The sequence below is a fragment of the Enhydra lutris genome, unplaced genomic scaffold, assembly GCF_002288905.1.
Source record: "Enhydra lutris kenyoni isolate GAN:26980312 unplaced genomic scaffold, ASM228890v2 scaffoldscaffold7, whole genome shotgun sequence".
Taxonomy (NCBI): domain Eukaryota; kingdom Metazoa; phylum Chordata; class Mammalia; order Carnivora; family Mustelidae; genus Enhydra; species Enhydra lutris.
The window spans coordinates 8,038,746-8,060,221 of record NW_019154091.1 but is presented as its reverse complement, the minus strand read 5'-3'; the positions used below and the strand labels follow the sequence as shown (position 1 = coordinate 8,060,221).

Below are 21,476 nucleotides of genomic sequence, written 5' to 3'. Positions count from 1 at the left end.
AGAAAACTTGGATTTTTAAAAAATACAATTTACGAGAGAAGAAACTAGAGATACCTAATTTCACCAAGTCCCATTAAGAACATACAAGAAGGGAGCAAACCTTTTAGTATTATTTGCAAGAGCATATCTGGACACCGGACCTCCATGTTCTTGTATGGTTTTGCATTTTGAAATCTTCTGGAATCTAGAATCCATGAGCGTTGGTAGAGATGTTATTTCCGCTAATGTCTCTGCCTGTTTTCCAAGACCTAGAAACCGATCACATAGACCAGAAGGTGTTGGGTAGTAGAACATTAATATTTATTTTTATTTCATTTTTTCTTTTTAAAAAGTATTTTAGAACAAACATCTCCAGATTCTCCAAGTGACTTTCTGAGCTCAGGACTGGAACTGATTAAACCCCAGGCAGAGACCTGTTGTCACATCCATGCTGAGGCCCTAGTGAAGGGCAGGAATGCCTGTTGATGGGCCAAACCCATCTTTGATAATCGAGGCCAAAACGTCACTCAGTCAGCCCCTCGATATTCCTATGACCTTTGCTTAATTGACTGCTTTGGATGCCTTAGTGCTGATTCTCAGTTCTGCATTTATGATACTTGGATAAACTGAGCAACTTTGAAGAGTGCTAAAAATTCTCAAAGTGAATTACTTTTATTACAAATGTATATGCTCTTGGAAGAGGCCCGGAATCCAACAAATGTCCTGGGGACACTGGGGTTCTCCAAAGCTCAGAGTTCCTGCTCTTAGATAAGAGCTCTTGGCCTGCTTTGATTTAAATCAGAGCTGAACCACAGTAACAGCGTCCTCTGCCAGCCTTTGCCACATCCTTTGCTTTTTTTTTTTTCCCCCTCTTAACCTAAATACTAAACCTGATTTGTCTTTAAGACCTTGACATAGAAGATCATACGTGCTCTAGATAATGAAAATGTAAAAAGGGCGACTTTCTTTAGCAAGGGGGGCAAGATCTCTAAAGCAGGATCCATCTGTTATTTATTTTTTTTTTACAGTTAATATGTTGTGGAACAGTTATTAGAAGAGGAGAGGATCATGTTGTATGTAGCATTTCAGGAAAGGGCCGAGCCACGTTAGTGGTTGGCAGATTCCTGAACGGGAAGTGAGGGCCATGAGGACGCTTTGGGGTACATATTGGCTGTTTGATGCTGATGCACCAACAGCCAGTCTTTTCCATCAGATGCCGTTGTAGGCTTCTTGAAGGATGTGGGTGTGCACGTTAGCCAGACACAATGAAGAAACCATCGGTCTCCCACTTATGACTGTGTTCATGTTCTTTGGTTCATTTACTCAGTGCATGTGGGGGGGGTAGTAAATAGGTTTGAAATATAAGGCATTGGGAGGGTTTTGAAGTTATTTGCTACTTTTGCAATTCTGATTCTTAGAAATAACAATACTTACCATGAACACCAAGATATTTTAAAATGTGCTCCCCTTAGTCGAGTCGACAAGTCAGGCTCGATTTTTCAGTAGACATTCAGTGGAAAATGAGATGCCTTTGTGTGCCACGTTACCCTTATGCCATTGTATTTTTGCCTCATGTTAAAAAGAACTCTGTGAGAAGTTGTTGACGTTTAGTAGAACCCCTGCATTTGGTACCATGAGGCACAAAAATGTGAGAGAAACAATAAAACCATAAAAGGGCTGGTCTACCTTCACAACTGGAGACGCAGCTAAAATCTCCCACAGGTGTCCACCACATGAGCAGGTGATGACATTTGGAAGACAGCAGCGTCACTGTTTTTTTTATAGTTCCCTTGGAAAGTGGGTATATTATCATAACAGATTATGTAAAAATGTTGATGCCTCGCATTTGCATTTCCTAAACCGTGACAGAGTTTTGCTGAGAAGAGCACGGAAGGAAGGAAGGCGCGTGCGCTGAAGTGCCCACAGAACATAGAAGCCCCTAGAAGCATCTGGAAGCCCAGAGGAGTCCATTTCCTTGCTTAGCTAGCCGTCTGTGTGAGGTGGCAGTTACTGGGTAGAGCAGGACCCAAACACGAGCTCGTGTCCATATAAGTCAGCGGAATCTGGAGCTTTCCAGGTGCCACCACATTTTGACATGTTAAATTTTAGGAAAAGGAAAAGCTTTATTGTATTATGAGCCATTTGTAAATGATCTGCTCAGAAAGCTGTATTATAAAGTTTTAACACTGCTCATATACTCTTGAAGAACATCAGGGTCAGCTCACGAGCATCCTTTTCTCTTGTATTCTTTTAAAAAGACTCTAAAGTGGTTTCTGTAGATTTACCTCAAGAGGGAAAGCTAACTTTGCCAGGGGTGCCAATGTTGGGGCCAGTTTTCTTCGGGGACTTAACCATCCAGAAACGATGGAAGAAATGAGGCTTTATTATTTGAAGTTCTATAGAAGAGACAAGAGAAGTCTCTCTGGGAAGACCATGACTTCTCTCCCTCTCCGGGCCACTACTAGGGCCGTGAAGGAAAGCTGGAGGGAAAAGGTCAAGGGCTCCTAAGATTAGTAGCCTGATGTGTCCTGCATGCATGAGAATCAGCCACTGGTGACGAAAGATGTGTTCTAATGCCAGTAAATGAGGTAGAGAGACTGAGCCACGCATGGGCAGCCTGGGGGACCTGCGGTGGCTTTGGTAGGACGTGGTCACACCGGAGAGAGATTTAGAGGACCTGGACATCTGGGCCAGGAGGAAAGGCTCTGCATCTTTCTCGGGGTGGCCCTGGAGAGGTAGGGTTGTGGTGCAGATGTTGGAGGCGGCCCAGACTGGGGGCAGGGGGAAGGGGGGCAACCAGGGAAGGTGCACAGATGGTTACCTTTCTGACAGGAAGTGCCCAAAGCTGCAGCGGGGCTGGGAGGCTGAGCACAGCTGTGCACATTTCCCGGTCGCCGGGGTCCCTTGGGAATCCTTCAGAGAGGAAGAGATGGTGTCGCAGCCCACACCTGACCCTGTCCGGGCCTCCTTCCTCCCCCACCCTGGCGTCCACCCTGTGTGTGTGCGCATGTGTGACAGAGACAGGGGGATGATGTCCGTGAGGCTGTGGGTGGCTGGGTGGGTGGCATTTGGGGGACTGGCCCGAGGAAGAAGGACACTAGGGCTAAGGGGAATGTGTGGCTGTTACCACTGATGGCGAAGAGCAGTGTCCAGATTTTTAATTAGAAGAGCCGAAAATGTGAATTTTCTTTGATGAAACCTATTTTATCTTGCCTTTTTTTTTTCTAACGTTTCCACTGGGTGGTGCTGCGGGAATTCCTACCTTTTGCCTTGGATCTACCCTTCCCAGAAAGACGCCTCTGAAGCATAATAGGAGGAAGTCCTGATTTAGAAAGATTTTACAGTTTCAACACAATGGAAGGGTCTGGAGGATGCTCTGACAGGAAATGTTGGAGTTTCTGGATGTGGAAAATCCACCATCATTCTGTATCATGCACAGGTTTTCTTACTATGCCGCGGATAGACTTTTTGGCTTTCGCCAACTTATTATTTAGCAGAGAAGAGCTTTCAGGTTTATCTGAAAGATTATGGTTTCGTTCTAGTGGAGGCAGTTTGTAAGATTTCCTTTATTTTCGATTTTCGTAAAACTGTCATAACAAAGTGAGCGAACAAACATTTCCTGATGTTAAGACAATCATCGATTTAAAAAAATCTCTCGGCGAAGGTTTGATTTGAAGCTGAAGACATCATTCCATTCCCGTTTCAAAGAGTATTTGTGCAGGGCACTGACCAAAAGGGTAACTTGGATTTTTATTTTCCAAATAATTATACCGAGTCTTTTGGTCTGAGGGTGCTCATGTGCGGAAGCGGGGAGGGTTCGTCTAATCCCTGTTTTACAGATAAAGAAGTTGGAACAGGGAGAAGTTGACCTCTCTGCCCGAGATCGTGCAACTCTTTAGGGCCATGGCTGGTGATGGAATTTGTGTTCCGATGTCCAGATTTTCCCCTTACGCATAGGATCAGGTTTTTAAAATATGAATAGTATAGAAGTTTAGGTAAAAGCTTTTTCATTCCAAGTCACATTCCAAGGGGAGTATGGGAGGGAAAAAACATACCCACTGGGACTTAGGGAACTCATTTAATGGAAGCTCACATGTAAGGACCATTAGCAAGATTTTTAAGTAAGTTGTACTGTATGCAAGACAGCATTTTGTTTTCGTGTGCTTGTCACGGTCCTCCACAAAAATCCCAAACATTGCTTCCTTAGAACCTGAAACAAGGCTTCGCCGGAGGCGTCTGTTTTTAAAAGAACAGTTCTGAGTTTCTGCGGGGGGCCAGGTGCTGTGCTAGATACTGTCACATGGTCTTAGTGGGGTTCCCAGTGTATCCCTATTCGCAGGTGAAGTGTTGCCGGAGATTCCTTTTATGGTTAGGAGAAATGCATGCAGGTTTGGTGCTGTGTCTCTGGAGCCAGGCTAGATCCCTCGTGTTTCTTTTCTTGCCTTCCATCCTCTTGTTCTGCTCTGTGTGCCCACACTGAGCAGGATGGTCTCTCCTGCTGAAGGGGGGGCTATGTGACAGAAGGGACCACTTCTCATGTCTAGTCTTCATAATCAAGAGCTACCCTTGATTATTTAGTGAGGGATGAACCTGGAGCGTGTCGAAACCAACATACAGATCTTCTTGAAAAGGGAGATTGGCTTAAAAAAATGATGGTGGCATAGGTTCACAGTTGCTTTCTTAAAACGGAGCCAGTTGGGATTCCTGGAGTCACAGATGAGGCAAAGTGAGAAATGAACAAGGAAATTCCCTGATCTGATTTGTGGTGGGAAAGTTCCATCTCCCACTGAGGTAAAACGAGGCTTCTCTCTTAGCAGCAGTGAGGTGTGCATGTAGGAAATGAAGCCGCCACTGGAGGAGCTCTGTGTGGTGATCAAGGACCTGGTCGTTGGAGCCAGATGACCCTGGACAGGAGTCTCTGTCTATCTGACTCCTGTGGCCATGAGCATCTTATTCTACCTCTTGAAGTCATGACTTCCCTGTAGAGCATTTAATTTAGATGTGTGTGAAGCACTGAGCGTAATGCCCGATACATAAGAGATGCTCATCAAGTGTTTGCATTAAAAAAAAATCTCCTGCTTAAAGAAGTAACAGATTTGGGGGGCCGATATTAGCCCTTTTCTTGAGAATTCCATGGAATCTCCGTACTGCTAGTCAGGGAGGATATACCTAACATTTCCTTTAGAATAGAGCTCTTAATTTGAGATTTATAAATTTAGTGTTTTACAAATCCTGTTGAAATTATATGTATTTTGTATGAGTTTACCTTCCCTGACTCTAGATTCTTCTTCAGATTCTCAAAAGAGTCCATGGACCGAATACTGGAAGAAGATACTGTCCCTGGGGATATATATATATGTGTGTGTTTGTGTGTGTGTGTGTGTTCTAGACTCTGCATGTGATTATATGTTTTAAGTTGACTCTATGAGATTGTGGGTATTTGGCTGTTTTGGGCCCATAAAAACAGTGTCACGTAGTTCAACCTAACGGTGATAATTGTTAAGAAATACAGTTGGAAAGAGCGTCATAATGAAAGAGATTATAATGAGGTGTGAATATAGCTTCTTTTCATGCGCTATTTATCAAAAACTCACAAGATAAACTTTGTCAGGGATCCTCGGACCACTGTTAATCCAAGTTATCTAAAATAACTTCTGTGGACGGTACTATAAAATAGTCTTGATGTTCCACTGGGGATTCATTGATAGCTTTATCACAGCTAAAGAATCATTTTTCTAGCTCCATATGCTTTTGATCCAAATGGCTACTGTTGAAGGAGAATTTGCTTTGTATTTTTTCCCCCTATTGAATTCATAGGGTTAATTACTCTGGGGAGGAAACAAAAGTCTCAGTGAGTTTCTTGGGCAAGAAGAATGGCAGCGTTCTTCCAGAAAGCAGAGTTCGACTGTCGTGTTGAGGGTTAAAACCAAGCTGACACACAAAGCAAAATGAAACCAGAGCTGCAATTACAAAGTGGGACAGATGTAGGAGGCCAGGTTTCCTGTGGCCCATTTTCCAGTTTCCTGCCTGCAACCTGCACAAGAGGAAGCTGAATGTTACCAAGTATGAGAACTGAAGGGGGACGTGCTTCGGGCCAGAATTAAGATAGGCACACAGAACACGGGCAACAAAAACAATGGCAAAGAAAGTGAATGCTTGGGTCTTAGTCCAAAAATGTCTGTCTGTTTCAAGAAAAGACATTGTCAGTAAAGCCTGTGGTTCCCTGCGAGACTCTGTGGCAGGGGACCTGGGGACGGGCCCGGGTTGTTGGAACCTCTGAGTTTTATAGTCCTACTCCTCTTTCAAGATGCTCTTTAAATACAGTGGGTTACCTGAAAAGATTTTTCCCTGCAGTGCCCGGGATTTCTAAATCTTCTTCCTGGGCATGTTGATAAATGAGGGAGGTGGATGTGGTTAACCGAGTGGCTATAATGAACTACAGCCTCATTTTGGGAAGGCTGGGTGACCAGTTGGCTGCTTTGATCTAGCAGGCTTGTGTTCCTTTAACTGCCCAATAAAATTGTGTGTGATGTTTTCAAAGAAGAGATTAAATGGTGATGTGTATGGTTAAGACTGCAGAGCACACTCTGTGTGTGTGTGTGTGTCTACCTGACGAGCCATGTGGGGAGAGGCAGGGCTCCTGAAGTCAGAAGACACTGGAGAAGTGGACAAGTCCATCTTTCTCCGGAGATTAAAAAGAGAATAATAAAATTATTCTATGTGTGGGTTACTAGCATATTCTAGAAGAGTCTCTGAAGTCACATGTTATAGTCCCCACCTTAAAAGTAAAGAATTTGAGGTTCAAAGAAACTTAGATTCACTGCATACCTTTTTAAAAAATATAACGCAAACTTTATTTTTTAAGCATTTTTGAGTATACAGTGTAGTAGTGTTAACTATATGCACAGTGTTTTACGTGAGACCTCTAGAACATTGTTTTTTATCTTTCAGAAGTAACTGAAACTTCAGTCCCATTAAACAGCTCCCTTTTTCCCTCCCCCCCCCCAGGCCTCCCTCTACCCCCTCAACTACCATTCTCCTTTCTAAGAGTTTAACTACTCTAGATACCTCAAAAGTAGAATCATCACTGCATACTTTTTTATAGAATGCCTGTTGTCTGCCGGTGCCATGTTGGAATTGCTGGGTGACACTCGTATAAGGATGGCTAACCCTAAGAAGTTCCACTGGTGGGAGCCTTGTGGAAGGCTCTGTAGAAAGCAGAGATGAAAACAACAGTAGGCCTTGTTGAAGGCTCATAACGGACAGGGCACTGTGCTGAGCTTTTCCCCATACACCCTCTCATTGAAATAGACTTGCCTCTTGGAGGTACAGAGCAATAGGTCTGTGCCTTGTAGGCAATCAATTATTTATGAACCTTCTGGATTGATTACGGTTTCTTCTTCAAGCCCAGAAAGGACAAACTCTGTACCAGGAACATTAGGAAATTGGGGGATGTTGCCAAGTTAGGGAACACAGAGGTGCCCAGGTGAGGCAGCCTGGAGGGAAAATAGGCCCTTTAACATCTCAGTGCAGGTCTATCTGAAAATGGGGAGAGGGGGTGAGGCAGGGCAGGGTTGTCTAGTAGTGGGGTGGGAAATGGCATGGACATCCAGATGTGGGAGGAAGTAGAATGGCTCAAACACGCTTTCCCAGCCAGAGTTAATGTAGCCATCCATTTACTTTACCAAAGGAAATTTACCCATAGAGAAGTCACCGATGAACCAATGGAGTTACTTCTAATATATCTGGGGACAACAGTTTCATGGGTCTTCTTTACAGTGTCTCCCCCGCCACCCCCTGACAGTCTCTTTCCTCAGAGGGAAGAGTTATTTGTAAAACCGTACTAGCAGAACATTGCTAACTGATTATAAACGGTAAATAAGTAGACCGAGTAATGGCTAATTTCCTTCTCTCTGTTTATCCTGCCCTTTAAACATGGACAATCTGTAGCTATTCACAGAATGAATGAGAATACAAACATTTGTTAGTAAGTAAAAAGAGCTTTAAGGGACTTGAACTTGGCCTCACAGATTGGCTTTTTTTTTTTTTTTTTTTTTACATGTAGTGGTTGATGATAATGAAAATGTCTTTTGAAAATAAATTTAAGTAATTTAAGTAGGGGCACTTGGGTGGCTCAGTCAGTTAAGCATATGCCTTTGGCTTAGGTCACGATCTGGGGGTCCTGGGATGGAGCCCTGCGGGGAGCCTGCTTCTCCCTCTCCCTCTGCTATTCCCCCTGCTTGTGCTCTCTCTCTCTCTCACTCTGTCAAATAAATAAATAGAATCTTCTAAAAAATATAATCTTTATTCCACCTCATAAAAATAGTAAAAAAGACTTCAAGTATGGGCTGCATAGTTACAAATGCTGTCCTTACTTACTTAATGCTTTAAAGGTGCTCTGTGCTGAGTTACTGCCAATCTCAAATAATACAAATTGTTGTTTTCCAATTCCTTGACTTAGGTACCTAAGCTTTGTTTTATATAATGAAACGGTTTCTGCCTTTTCTCTTGGACATTGATAATATACTGGTATACAAACACTTAGTAGGTGCTGCTCTGGACAGAGGAGTGGAAATTAAGAGAATTTGTAATGTTAACAGTGTTAACATTCAGCCTCCTTTCTCTAACCGTTCGCGTTTTAGCAAGCGAAAAGACATACTTATGGAGCACCTGCTTTGTTTGCTTCATACACAGAAGTTTTTCTCCTCCTTGAGTCCTCTAATTTCTGACTAAAATTGTGGTTTGTGTGTGTGTGTGTGTGTGTGTTTAACGTTGGCCAATTTCTTTAGTTCCCACAATATGTAAGCTTTAGAAAATCAAATAATTCTGTCCCCTCAACTCCCACCTTAGTGTAACTTTAAAAATGAAACCAGGAACATGCAAAGAGAAGTGTTATGTTGCCATCAATAGAAAGAAGAACAAGTAAGTTGGTATTTCAACTTCTAAGAATGGCAGCAAAAACTACCTCCTTTGCATAGAGAGTCTGGGCAGCCGCATCTCGCAGCCAGATGTCTGGCGCCACCTTGTGGCAGACAGATAGAAGGCCCACTTCCGAGAGGAGGGAAAGCCGCTTCTGGGAGTAAAGAGCCATTGTGAAGAAATGTTCCTCAGGGGCACGTCTAGGTTTTGTGGGGTTTGAAGCTTAAGCATTTGGAAGAGACTGTCTTTGAACCACCTCCTCCAAATTAGAAATACAAAATTACCAGGACCCCTAGCAAAGAGTGGATCTCTGAGATTCACTTACACTGTAAGTTTCACTGTGAGTTGGCCTCAGGGTACAGGTTCAGGGGGCCCAGGCAGTGCTGGCGGTGGTGGGAAGAACCGAGTCTTCTGTCAGCTGCTGGAGGCTTGGTGGAATGGAAGGGAGCACAGAACCCCTGCTGCTGGGTGACTTCTGTTCTTCAGGTCAAAGTGGGGGGGGGGTTGCCTCTGGGTAAATTGCAGGTGCATTTCTTTCCAGCCCCCAAGGCCAGTTCTTGCTTTAGCCTTTGCTGATGCTTCTAAGCCTGCTGTGGGGGACTTCTGCCTCTCTCCTCTCACCCCTTTAAAATTTGACCCACCCTATAGTTTGAAGGGTGAGTACTCTCCCTCCTCTGGAAAGCCTTCTCCAAAGAGCCTAATCCTGATTCTCGTGCATGTTCCCTGCAGTGTTACAGAGCAGGTAAGGGCACAGGCTGTGGCATGAGCTAACTGCAGTCTTATTTATTCATTCACTCATGAGACAAATGTTTGTTGGGTGTCCAGGCTGACCTGTCACTGATCTAAACTGAGAATAGGTCAGTAAGTGAAACAAAGGTCTATACTCACTGAGTCAGCATTTGGGACCAGTACTTCTCAAGCCATCAGTGGGAAGGGACTACTTCTTAAAACTTTCTGAGAAACTGTGGACTGATAATTTTGGGACATACAAAAAAAATAAAGAACAAAGATACCAAAATAGCAGCCTGAGTTTTAATGATAGACTTTACGGGCATGAAATGACATTTCAATAAATAGAATTAGAGTAAGTGTAATGAGGAAAAATTACAAAAAACTACATAGTCATTGAAAGTGCATGCAAAGGCAATTAATATAGATCATTATTAATACTGGAAACTTTTTTCTGTGTAGTAATTTAAACCAAACAAAAAGTTTGTAAGTGAGCTAGAGAGTCCCTGTATTAAATGCCTATAAGCGCACTTTGAACGCACACCATATTTGTCAGCACTGAACTTTTCATGGAGTAAGAGTTTGGTTCTTGCTCACTAATGAATTCAATCTAGGTTGGATACAATAATGCTACTTGCAGGAGATGATGTATCTAAACTATTCTTGTGGTTTTTTTTTCAATTACACTGGAGAGAAGCCAGTCTCACAGAGGTATGTTGACAGCACTAGAAAAGAGATTTTGCAATCCCGTTTCCACAAACTCGGGATATTAATTTTTTTTAACATTCATCTAAAAGCAAATATTGCATTTTCAGTAACTCCTTGGTTAGTTGTCAGTTCCCATAATTTTTCCTATAAAGTTATAGTTATATTTAAATCTTTTAATGAAATCAGTGAATTCTAGATTTTTGTATACTTTTGGGTTACAGTTGAAAAACCTCGAATATCAAACATGTTAGTGTGGTCCCACTTCACGATTCTGACTAGTGTCTAGTTTGTGCCTGTAAGATGAACCCACACGGATCACTGATATATGGGGTATAGTGATAATGCCTAATGGCAGTAGAAGTCTCCATATTACTTTTTCTTGGTTTCTGTACTCCTGTCATGGGCTGGTGACCAACAGTTAGCACTGGTGTGTTGACCACACACCGGATAGACTATTCTACGGCCCCTGCTCTTTCGTGGCTGGTTCTCCATTTTCTCATCTACAAAGTAGGAACAGAAAATGGACGTGTTGTACGAATTAAATGAGATAATACAGGGAAAGGGCTTGATGGAGAGGGCTTAATAAAAATACAGGCTGTGTACACAGAAGGCAAAGATAAGGCTCTTAGGATTAGAAAATACAGATGAGTGAATGAATGAATGAATGAATGATTAACTCTGTGAGGCAGACCGTAAGAAATGCTGAAAAGATTTGTGGCATGAATGTTTGTGCACCTGTGTGTACGTGTGTGTGTGTGTGTGTGTGTGTGTGTGTGTGTGTGTGTGTGTGTACGTGTATGTTGCTTTCATGTGGGAGGAGCCGGGTGGCCTTCCGGTCTTCTTAGCCCTTCGTGCCTATTGTTCGAGGCACCGGGCTTAGCATCCGGATGATTGCTGCATTTTACTGGTCTCCCCTGTTGGTGAGTGCAGGGCTTTCCCTGCCCTGGGGAGGGAACAGCTGTCTTTTCTTTTGTGCAGGGTGTTCATTGGACCCCCAGGGGCCAGGGGAAGTGTGCGGGAATTGGGGGAGGGACTGGGGGCTAGTGCCCTTGACTGGAAGGAGGGATGTGGAGAGGCTGAACCTGGGGCATTGCGATTGCGGTCCAGTGGCTCTCATGGAGGCAAAGGAGGGCAGCCGGGCTGGGGACCGTGATCGCTGTGTCCGGTATGTTGCATCCTTCTCTGTGCGGCTCCATCCGGATTCGAGAATAAATCGAGGATACTATTTGCAGTCTTTAAAAACGGAAGAGTTGAAGACACAGAATGGGGGTGGAAGGTGACACACAGTCTGCTTAGGTGTCTCTCCCCAGGGCCAGAAGGCAAGCCCTAATGGGCAGCCAGCTCTGCCCCCTCCTCTCCGCATCTGCTGCTTGGACAGGCCTGGGGAAACTACCTGTGTGGGCTCCAGCACCGGCGGTCATAAGCATGTTGTCACAGATGTCCCTTAGGATGTCACTTTAGAACACTTCTCTTTTTCTGACCCAGTAGCTTTCATCTGTGTGACTCTCTGCCCTGCCCCCTCCAGGAGCATGAGAAGTGGAGTGGAGTTAGCCCCAGGGGAGGTGTGGGCACCCACGGGCTCATAGCAGCTGGGAGGCCTCTGGCTGAGTGTCCGGAACCAATGTTTCTTAAGCCGGAGTCAGCAAATATGTGCGCAGGGATCTGAGTTTTCTCAGAATTAGAAAAATTTTTTTTGTCCTTTCATTTTTGATGATAGTCCAAAAAGCCATATAAGCATATAAACTGTCCCCAAAGAGCTGAAGATTCTCCTTGGATTCCAGTGACTTCACTGGGGTCATTGTCTAATGAACAAAAAAACCAAGGTGATACAATATCTAAATGACACCTTTGAGCCACGTGAAAGCCAAATGACCTCACAACACGCTCTATGAAGAGGTTTCCTCATTGCTTAAAAAAGAATAGTAAGCATTTCAATAACACCAGGTAGCAGGAGTAGTTCAAGGGCATGATGAGTAATTCGAGTCATCCTTACAACAGCCTTGTAAAAGAGATACTTTTATTATCACCCTCCCCATACTACTTACGAGGATTGTGAGGCACAGAAAGGTTAAGGAATTTAGGCAAGGTCCCACAGCCAGACAGGACCGGTACTTGAATTGGAAACCAGAGGGGCTGACTCCCGAGTCTGCTCTTACCGCCCCCCCCATCCCCCCTAACCTTCCAGACAAAGTGGCTCACTCCCTCAGTGCTGCAGGTTGTAGGGAATAATTGTGCTTCCGTGAAACACTGTACCCTCTGGGTGATGTGGTTCTGATTTTCGGGAAGCTAATTTACAACTCTGTTAATTATAGATAAGTGCCAGCAAAGTAGCTATTGTCTATAGATATGCAAATTCTATTCTGTCTTTCTCTCTCAGCACTCAGTTGATTTCTCTCCCATCCTCAAGTTTGCCCCCTATGTGCATTCATTTCAGTGTTTCTGATCTACAAATGTTTCTGCCGTTTGGATATTTTTAAACTTGTTACAAAGTCTGCCTAGCTCCCTCCTCGATTAGTGAGTAAAATAAAATCTTTACCATGTCTTCATTTTTATATCTGTATGAGAGCAATGATGTTACTCATTCTGAAAATTAAAAAAAAAAAAGATTTTATTGACAGAGTGAGAGAGCACAAGCAGGGGGAGTGGGAGAGGGAGAGAGAGAAGCAGACTCCCTGCTGATGCAGGACTCAGACTGGATCCCAGGATCCTGGGATCATGACCTGGGCTGGAGGCAAACGCCCAACTGACTGAGCCACACAGGTACCCCCAGAATTGTTTTAACAAAGGAATTTCTCAACCCATAGCTTCTTAGTTTCTCCGTGACCTTCTGCTCAAGCGCCCCCCCCCCCCAGGTGCCCACCCCCTTAACCTGCTCTGGCTGTGTTTTCCTGTAGAGCTGTTCTCCCGACACTGTAGTCAATATTCCTATGTTTGTTGTTGTTTATGGCCTGTCTTCTCCCCCTGGGATGTGAGCTGCATGAGGACAGAGGTCTTCGTCTCTTCCGTTCACTGATCCCTCCCAAATACCCAGATGGCATTTGGCATAATGTGAACGCTAAATATATATATATATACATATATATATTTTTTTTTTTTTGAAAGAGGTGGGGAGAGAATTGAATTTTTATAGGGTATAGTGTATAAACACATCTTACTCAAAAGGGCTTCATTGGCTCAGTCATTGCCGTAACCTTGCTGTGAAGTTGGGACATCTTCCAGCAAAACATCATCTGTCACATGTAAAATTAATCAGTAATTTGAATGGGACATGGGAGGCATCTGCTTTGTAAACTTTGTTTTATCATTATGTAAGAATCATAAACCTTAAGGAGCTTATATCCAGTATTATTTATATTGAAGGGAGAATATAGTAAGAGTTTTAATGAAAATCATCTGTCAACACGGGGAACCTCTTTTTTCCCCTTGCTCCTTTAAAAGGAAGTATGTGTGTTATTCAAGTTGGACAAACTCTTTTAAATATCTAACGAAACTTCCGTGTGTGGCGAGATCTGGGCTGTAAATTATAAAAGGAGAGGAGAGCTGGGACAACCAGTGGGTGGCTTTGTTCTGGAGGTGGGTCTGGCCGGGGCGGGACTGTCCTCTTTGAGGGGAAGCCAGAGGAAGGCCAAGTGTCTGATGCTGGGGGGCACCTCTTCTCGTAAGATCAGAAGTGGACTGATCTCCTAAATATTGAAGTGCAGAGTTTGATTTTTGCATAAAGAATGGCGTGACGAGACCAGACAAAACCGTGAACGTTCAAAATCCGGTCTGGGCAGGGGAAGGGGAAAGAGAAGCATTTTCTAATGAGCAAAAATTTGATTTGGGGACTATTTTTAAAAGATCTGTAGCAATTTCTTTCATGTGTTCTGCATATTTTAAGCAGGGGATTGTGGGGACTCCCGCTGCAGGAGGTTCGGCTAAGGAAATATTTTAACTTAAAGCAGGTCTCCGTTTGCATAATAATATATCAAACGTAAACTTCAAGTATCAACACTTTCTTGAACTTTTTGCTTAATAAGAGCTACAGTATGCTCTCTGGATTGCCCATGTTCCTTAGGATGGCAGCCGGAGAAATTGGACTTTATTGTACCTGCATTTTAAGACCGAGTGCTTTATTAAAGATTCTAGGTGTCAAAGAATAAGAAAAGAATTTATTTTAAAGCTTTTCTCTGGTGATAGAAGTACTCATTTGGATGAACTTGCGAATATGTTCAGTGTTGGTCGTTGTTGGAAGGGCACACTTTCCAGTCATGGTGTTAGAATCTTTTCCAGTGTCCCAGAGGGGGCAGAATTTGTCACAGGCAGAGGTGATAGATTGTGAGCGTAATTGTATATGGAAATAATTGCGTAAATGTTGATTAAATGTATTTAATCGTAATTAAAATAAATTAGGATTGGAGCTAAAAGCAGCACAGTGAGTGCCCTTGAATGGAGAGAACCATCGCAGGGATGTCAGGTGGGAGACTCTGTCCCCCGTTGCCGACATGCGCTGTTGTTTTAACGTGTTTTAATCACCTGGGTGATTAGCGCCCAGAGGGCTGGGAGGGTCTAGAGCCACGTGGGCCTCCCCCCATCCCAGAATTACCTCTGCCCACGGTAGAAGGGGGCAACCTGTTCGTAGGTGTGATTATAAACTCCCAGGGATGGGTTTCTGAGTCGCGTATGGCTGGGATTTCCAACAATAAAGATGTGTGTGCTCTACAGTCATTGAAACTGGAAGACCAGTGAGGACAAAGGAGTGGCCAGCAGAGCTGGAGAATGTGAGAATGAGGACCCCAGCACCCGGCTCGCTGTGCTTTAAGCAAGAGTGGCTTGATGCCAAGGTCCCCTCCTGTAGAGTGGTGGCAGTCACACTTCTAAGGAATCTTCCAGTCCTCAGAGGTCACCTGACTGTGACACCTCAGTGTGGGAGACTTGGGCGGAGGGCTGGGAAGGGAAGGTTCCAAGGCCCACCCTGCTGGTCTCTAAGCACTTGGCAGGGGCAGCTCTGTGAAGTGCGGTTCACAGCTCCGTGCCTTCCCTTGGCCCATTTCCTCTACTCCAGAAACCCAGGGGGCCCCTGATGTGGGGCCCCACCCCCACCACTTGCTCCTCTACTCTTGTTCATCTCCCTCTTTTCTTTCCTTCTTCTACCTTTCTCTAAGGCCCTGGTGGTCCCTTGGCCAGCTGGTGGCCCTCGCAGTAAGATCTAGTCAGCCAACCCCCACCTCCATCCCCGGCACTGTGCAGCGTGTTTTTTTCATGTCTAGATGCACCTCACGATTGTGAATGTGACCCTGCAGTGTGAAGATAACGGCACTCCTTTGAAGAGAGAATTTTTTAAAGCAGAGACATTGGACGTTGTCATAGTCAACTTTGGCTGCCATGGTGCCACCTGACAAACGGCCCCACACGTCCTTGGTGCACCATGGCACTTCTGTTTCCCGCGGTGAGCTTCAGGGGTGCTGCCTTAGTCTGTGGGTCGTGGGCCCGGGCTCCAGGCTTTGGGCTGAGTTCATGTTGGCTCCATGTGTCTCATTTCGGGGCAGTAGCCTCACAGCAGGGACAGGAGCATGAGAGGAAAAGTGCAAACATGTGGCGCTTCTTAGACTTGGCTCAGGATCAACATGGTCATGCCTTCCAGTGAACGTTGCATTGGCCAGATGGAGTCATATGGTCAAGGCCAAATTTCAGTGGGGTGGGGAGAAAGAACTGCACCCCCCCACCTCGTGCACGGCTGTGTGATCACTTCAGTAGGAGAAGGGGTGGAAGATGGAGAACGTTTCATCCTCCTAACTTATGCCCAGAGAACATGGTTCCCATACCTGGGGTTGGGGTCCCATGAATGGGGGTTTCAGGCAGCACCAGAGGCTTTAGGAGTCCTGGTTGGTAGAAGCAGAAAGTGTAAATACATTCAAATACACAGATAGGTTTCCTTTGTCCCATTTGGAACATGCTGGTTTGAGTCCATGAACATGCAGGTGGCTGACCGCCTTCCTCCCTGGTGCCTGAGCCAGAGGCCCAGCCACCCCTGCCCTCCAGACTTGCAGACCCACGGGCAGCCTTCTGCCCTTTGGAGCAGTTCCTCTGAGCATCTGCTTGAAGTTTCCGAGATATTTTAAAGCTTACTGTCTGAAGTGTTTGGCCAAAAGAATACCAAAAAATTTGAGACGCCTGTTCACAATTCTTAGTGCCAACAATGAGAAGCGAGCCTGTGGCTTATCCACAAATAATCAGGAGGGTGGGTCGTATTGGGAACCCGGGCCAGCAGCTGCCACACATCACCGCAGTTGTGCTTACGAGACTCTTGAGATGCAGGGGCGGTTTTGATCTAACAGTGACATGATTTACTGTCTCACAGACCTGAGTGGCCATGGTGGCAAAGATTCATTTCTGGAAAGACTATCTCCTTTAAAGAGCCATAAATAAAATGCCTTATGGGTTTTTGGAGATCATTCCTAATCTGCTTTCCTTTAACTGAAAAGCCTGTGGTTGCTTAGAGAAAAAAAAAAAGTGTTCTTTTGGCTAAACATGTGAAAAGGAAGAAAGAAGTGAGTGCTTGTTGGATGGTGACACGTCCGTCCTCATGTGGGAGAAAAGTAACTTGTCCACCTGAAGGCTGCCCCTTTAAGAAGATGCGGGGGAGGTATTGTGGAATTGACACAACCAGTGGCCCAAAGGGGTCCTGGAAGGAAGTTATCCTGGCTACCAGGTGTCCTGGACTCATGCCCCTTGCTCAGTACCCCTCGGCTTCCGCGTCTCCTTGTTGCTCTCCTTGTGGGGGACCCTAGTGCTCTCTGGTTCGGTCCCCACCCCCAGCTTGCTTTTGAAACTTTCTCCAGCTGGAAGCCAATTTTCCACCCTCTGGTCATCCTTGGCCTCCTCAACCTGGCAGCCCTCAACTCACCCCCACTCAGCCCAGATTGAAAGCCGGGGCACTTGGTGTGTCCGGCTGTGACAGGGGACCCGAGGTACAGCTTTTGAGACCAGCCCAACCACCTCTTTCCTCATGCAGTGAACGTTTTCTCCCCACTTCGTTGACAGGATTTATTTTTATTTTTTAAATCTTATTTTCATTCCCTGATAGTTAACCTGCAGTGTTCGTTTCATGTGTATGATACAGTGATTCAGCAGGTGCAGATGTCACTCAGTGCTTGTCATGATGAATTACCCCCCTTAATCCTGGTCACCTACTACTTTAACAACTGTGGATATAATAAGTGCATTAGTATTAGTAGTAGAATCAGTGTCTGTTGCCATGAAAGTCCTCAAATGTCTGAAGATAAGGAACTACCTGGGGGGAGAGAGGAAAAAATTTCTTCAAGAAAGTTCCCTCACAACTGGGTCATCACAGGTAAGTAGGAGTTTACCAGGCTCCAAGGCTAGGGAATAGCATTTTAGACAGAAGGAAAAGCCCTTACAAAGTCCACACCAGAGTCAAAGGAAAAGAATATTTTCTAATCCTGTCATAGCTGGGAAAAATGCTTTTCCCATCGGAGAGTGTGTGGCCATGGGTTTGATCTGTAACAGGACAAATGTCTGGGGAAGCGAAGGGCTCTTCACGTGGCAGTGGTGATCCTTCAGTTCACAAAGCTGTGTCCATTGGGCCCCTGAGACATGTGGCACCGCGCTCAGTTTTGAAGTCCGGGGAAGACGCCGAGCAGCCCGACAGAGACCCTTCCCTGGGCAGCGCGGCCCAGCCCCCACTCGTCATGGGGTCCAGATTCACAGCAGATCACGGGCTCCGAGGCTGACCAACAGAGCAGTCAAGAGTCTGGTTGGGAACAGACTCCGGTGTTAAGAGGGGACTCGCTGGAATGGGGACTCATCGTTCAAGTGGGAGCTCGTGAATCGCTTTCACGTTCCTCCTGATGCCACCCCGTGGCTGGAGGGGACGCGTGTCGTGACTACAGGGATCACAGGGATTCCTGGTATTTCTGAATCGGGGCTGTTTACAAAAATGCCTCCAGAAGGCACCTGAATCCGAGTGGCCTGTGGGGTCGATGCAAAAGCGGTGTTCTGTTGGGTTCCCTACGGGAGGGAAGGCAGGAGCCAAGGCGTCCGGCCGGAGGCCCCCGCGCCGCCGTCCTGGTGGGCACCTGCACTGACGGCTCTGCCCGCCTTCTCCCCCACAGGTATGGAGAGTGCAATCACGCTGTGGCAGTTCCTGTTGCAGTTGCTGCTGGACCAGAAACATGAGCATCTGATCTGCTGGACCTCCAACGATGGTGAATTCAAGCTCCTCAAAGCAGAAGAAGTGGCCAAACTGTGGGGCCTCCGGAAGAACAAAACGAACATGAACTACGATAAGCTGAGCAGAGCCCTTCGATACTATTATGACAAGGTAAACCCTTGAGCCTCCCGCGGGGAGCGCCACCTGCTCCTTTCCCTGGTGAAAGCAGATGGTTGTGGACCACGAAGCAGATTAGAAACATCAAATGGAGGCAACTTATGCAGGTTTTTCTGGTGGAAGGGAAAGCTGTGCCATAGGGATTTTTTTTTTTTCCTAGAAGCCCTTTGCATGTTCCTATGGGTCGAATTTGGTTCCGTCTGCATTTTCCCTTAGAGGTTGCTGCAAACCTTTGCTCGCAGTAGAAATTAGTCGTCGGGAGGTTCTCAGGCCTCCCTCGTTGTCAGTTGCTTGAGTGACAGAACAAATGTTAAGATCTAGAAAGTCTGCGCATCCCGACTGGTCTGCCGTTCATTCAGATGGGTCTTTCCTGGAACGTTGGTAGCTTGGGCAAGTTATGTAGCAGCTCAGAGCCGCAGTGTCCTCATTTATACAAGGGGGATCATACTAGTGCCATCTCGGGATTGTTACGAAGATAAACACGTTCAATGCTTAGAACGATGCTTGCTACCACCCCGGGCTTTGCACCTTCGTGCGAAATTTCCCTAATTAAAAGGAAAGCCATTTTCCTTTTTAAGTCACAGAGAGGAGACAGAGCGCTTTGTTAAGTGGTGACACAGCCCAGTTGCCAAGCAAGGACAGTTGGGGTGAGTTCTAATGTATTTCTGGAAAAGCAGTTAATGTGGCTGCGAGGGCAAAATTATTGCTCTTCAGAGGTAATCATTTCAGGCCTGTAATTTTGGCCCTCTCTGTGAGGATCTGTTGGTGCTGTATATTTAGCCCCACAGACACAAAGACTTAAGAGTCCTAATAAGGGTAAGCTTTTGTTCTGGATTTGCCGTTCGTATTGAAAGGTGAATTAAAAGCTGATTTAAATATTAGTTCCTGATCTATATTTAGTGCCTGCCTTTTGCCAACCTCTTTGGAATTCAAGACAGAAGGATTACACATTTCAGGAAGTGGAGACCTCATTAATTATAAACTGTTCCTTTATATGATCGTAATTACATATGATTATGTCATTGAAATGTTAAAGGTGCTTTCCTTTAATGTAGCAATTAATTAGTCCTGGCTTAATGCAGAGTCCTACGAAGAAGTAAAAGCATTTCTTGCAAATTGCACTGTCTGAAAGACTCGCAGATGGTTTATTGTTTTGCATTTTCCCCCAGGTTCTAAGTTACACAATGGGAATGGGGGGGGGAGCCCTCTGAAGGAAAACAGTCGTCTTGCCTGTTGGCAGGGTGCCTAAAAGCCTGGCTTTGAGACTAGAAAAATGTCATTGTTTTAATTCAAAGACATCTCAGTACCTGTGACTCTCCTTGTGGCCCAGGCACCAGGGCTAAGGATGCTGGGTCTTCAGCATGAAGGGAGACCATGGGCTGCAAGGGACTCATCCAAAGGCCAGTAGAGCCATTCCTATGGAGAAGACACCTGCTCTCCCTTGGGCAGACTTTCTAACTCTCTGGGGAGAGCAGGTTCGGGACTTCAGTTGCCCAGCACACTTTGGTACCTTCTGTGTCTAAGGCCTGGAGCTGCGGGCACTTCCCACGCTTCGCCTCATTTAAACGCAGCAGCCCAGGTTGCTGGACCCGCGGCCTCTCCGGGAAGCAGTAGCCTCGGACTTGAACCTGACTTGTCTGCCTGCATTCCTGGCCACAAGGCAAACACTCTACCTTCTGGGCCATTCATTTTCTTTGCCTCCTGAACACCTGAGTTTCGAGGAGGCAATCAGGTAGCACAGAGGTGATTTTTGTTTCTTACTGAGCCCTGCAGTACCACACGGCCCTGCTCCCGTTGGGTCCAGGGTCTGAGTGGTCGCTGTGACCTCCTCGCCCTCTTGTCCCTTTCCTCTCCCACCAGCGCTGAATCTGAGGTTTGGCCACGTGACCTGTGAGCAGCCAGCTCATGCGAACGGTGAGGACAGGAGCAGCTCTTGTCCAGCGAGTCACACAGGCGTGGCCACCACGGGAGGACACTTTATGTCCTTCCTTCCATGTGTAAACAGTACCCAGGTTTGTACACGGTACACTCACATGTACACAAGACACACGCATGGACACACGATATGTGTGTGCTACATCCCTGTACACACGGCACACATGCGTGCATTATGTGCAGGTGTGCCATGCACATATGCACGCACACAATGTACATGTATGCAATATATGTGTGTGCACAACACATGTGTGCAGGCAATATATGTGTGTAAGCCCAATGTACCTGTGCATGTATGCAGTACACATACTAATATGCATATGTGCACACAGCACACGTCCGCATGTATACGGTATCCATGCAAGTACATGTAATATACATGTGTGTGGTACACGCGTGTACACACTGTACATAGGCATGTACACAGTACACATGTGTGCACACGGGCATTTGAATCTTTCTCATGAAATGCCCTGAAGTGATGAGTAAGTGTGATCATTAGATTCCTGACACAGCTTAAAATACAAAGGGAGGGAAGAAGAGGGGGCAGAGAATGAAGGAGAGGAGAGGAAGGGCGGGGAGGGAGAGGGAAAGGGGAGAAATGCAAAGGTTACAAAAATTATAGTAGATTTTACATTTCGTGATGAACACTTTTTTAAAAAGATTTTATTATTTTAGAGAGAGAGAGCCCGCATGTGAGCAGGGAAGGGGCAGAGGGAGAGGGAGGGAGAGAATCTCAAGCAGACTCCCTGCTGAGCACGGAGCCCGATGAGGGCCTCTGTCCTGCGAGCCTGAGAGCGTGACCTTGGCTGAAATCGTGAGTCAGATGCTGGACCGACTGAACCACCCAGGTGCCCCCATGCTCAGCACTTTCCTC

At 45.7% G+C, this 21,476-nt stretch overlaps 1 protein-coding gene across 1 annotated transcript in view; it reads left to right on the top strand.

Annotated features, from left to right (window-relative positions):
• Positions 1-21,476, top strand: part of LOC111142052 (ELK3, ETS transcription factor) — a 67,843-nt gene that overhangs the window by 8,409 nt on the left and 37,958 nt on the right. Inside the window, exon 2 of the mRNA XM_022494991.1 lies at positions 18,450-18,658. Coding sequence (XP_022350699.1) covers positions 18,452-18,658 — 207 coding nt within the window. The 5' untranslated portion in view covers positions 18,450-18,451. The remainder of the gene's footprint in view (positions 1-18,449; positions 18,659-21,476) is intronic.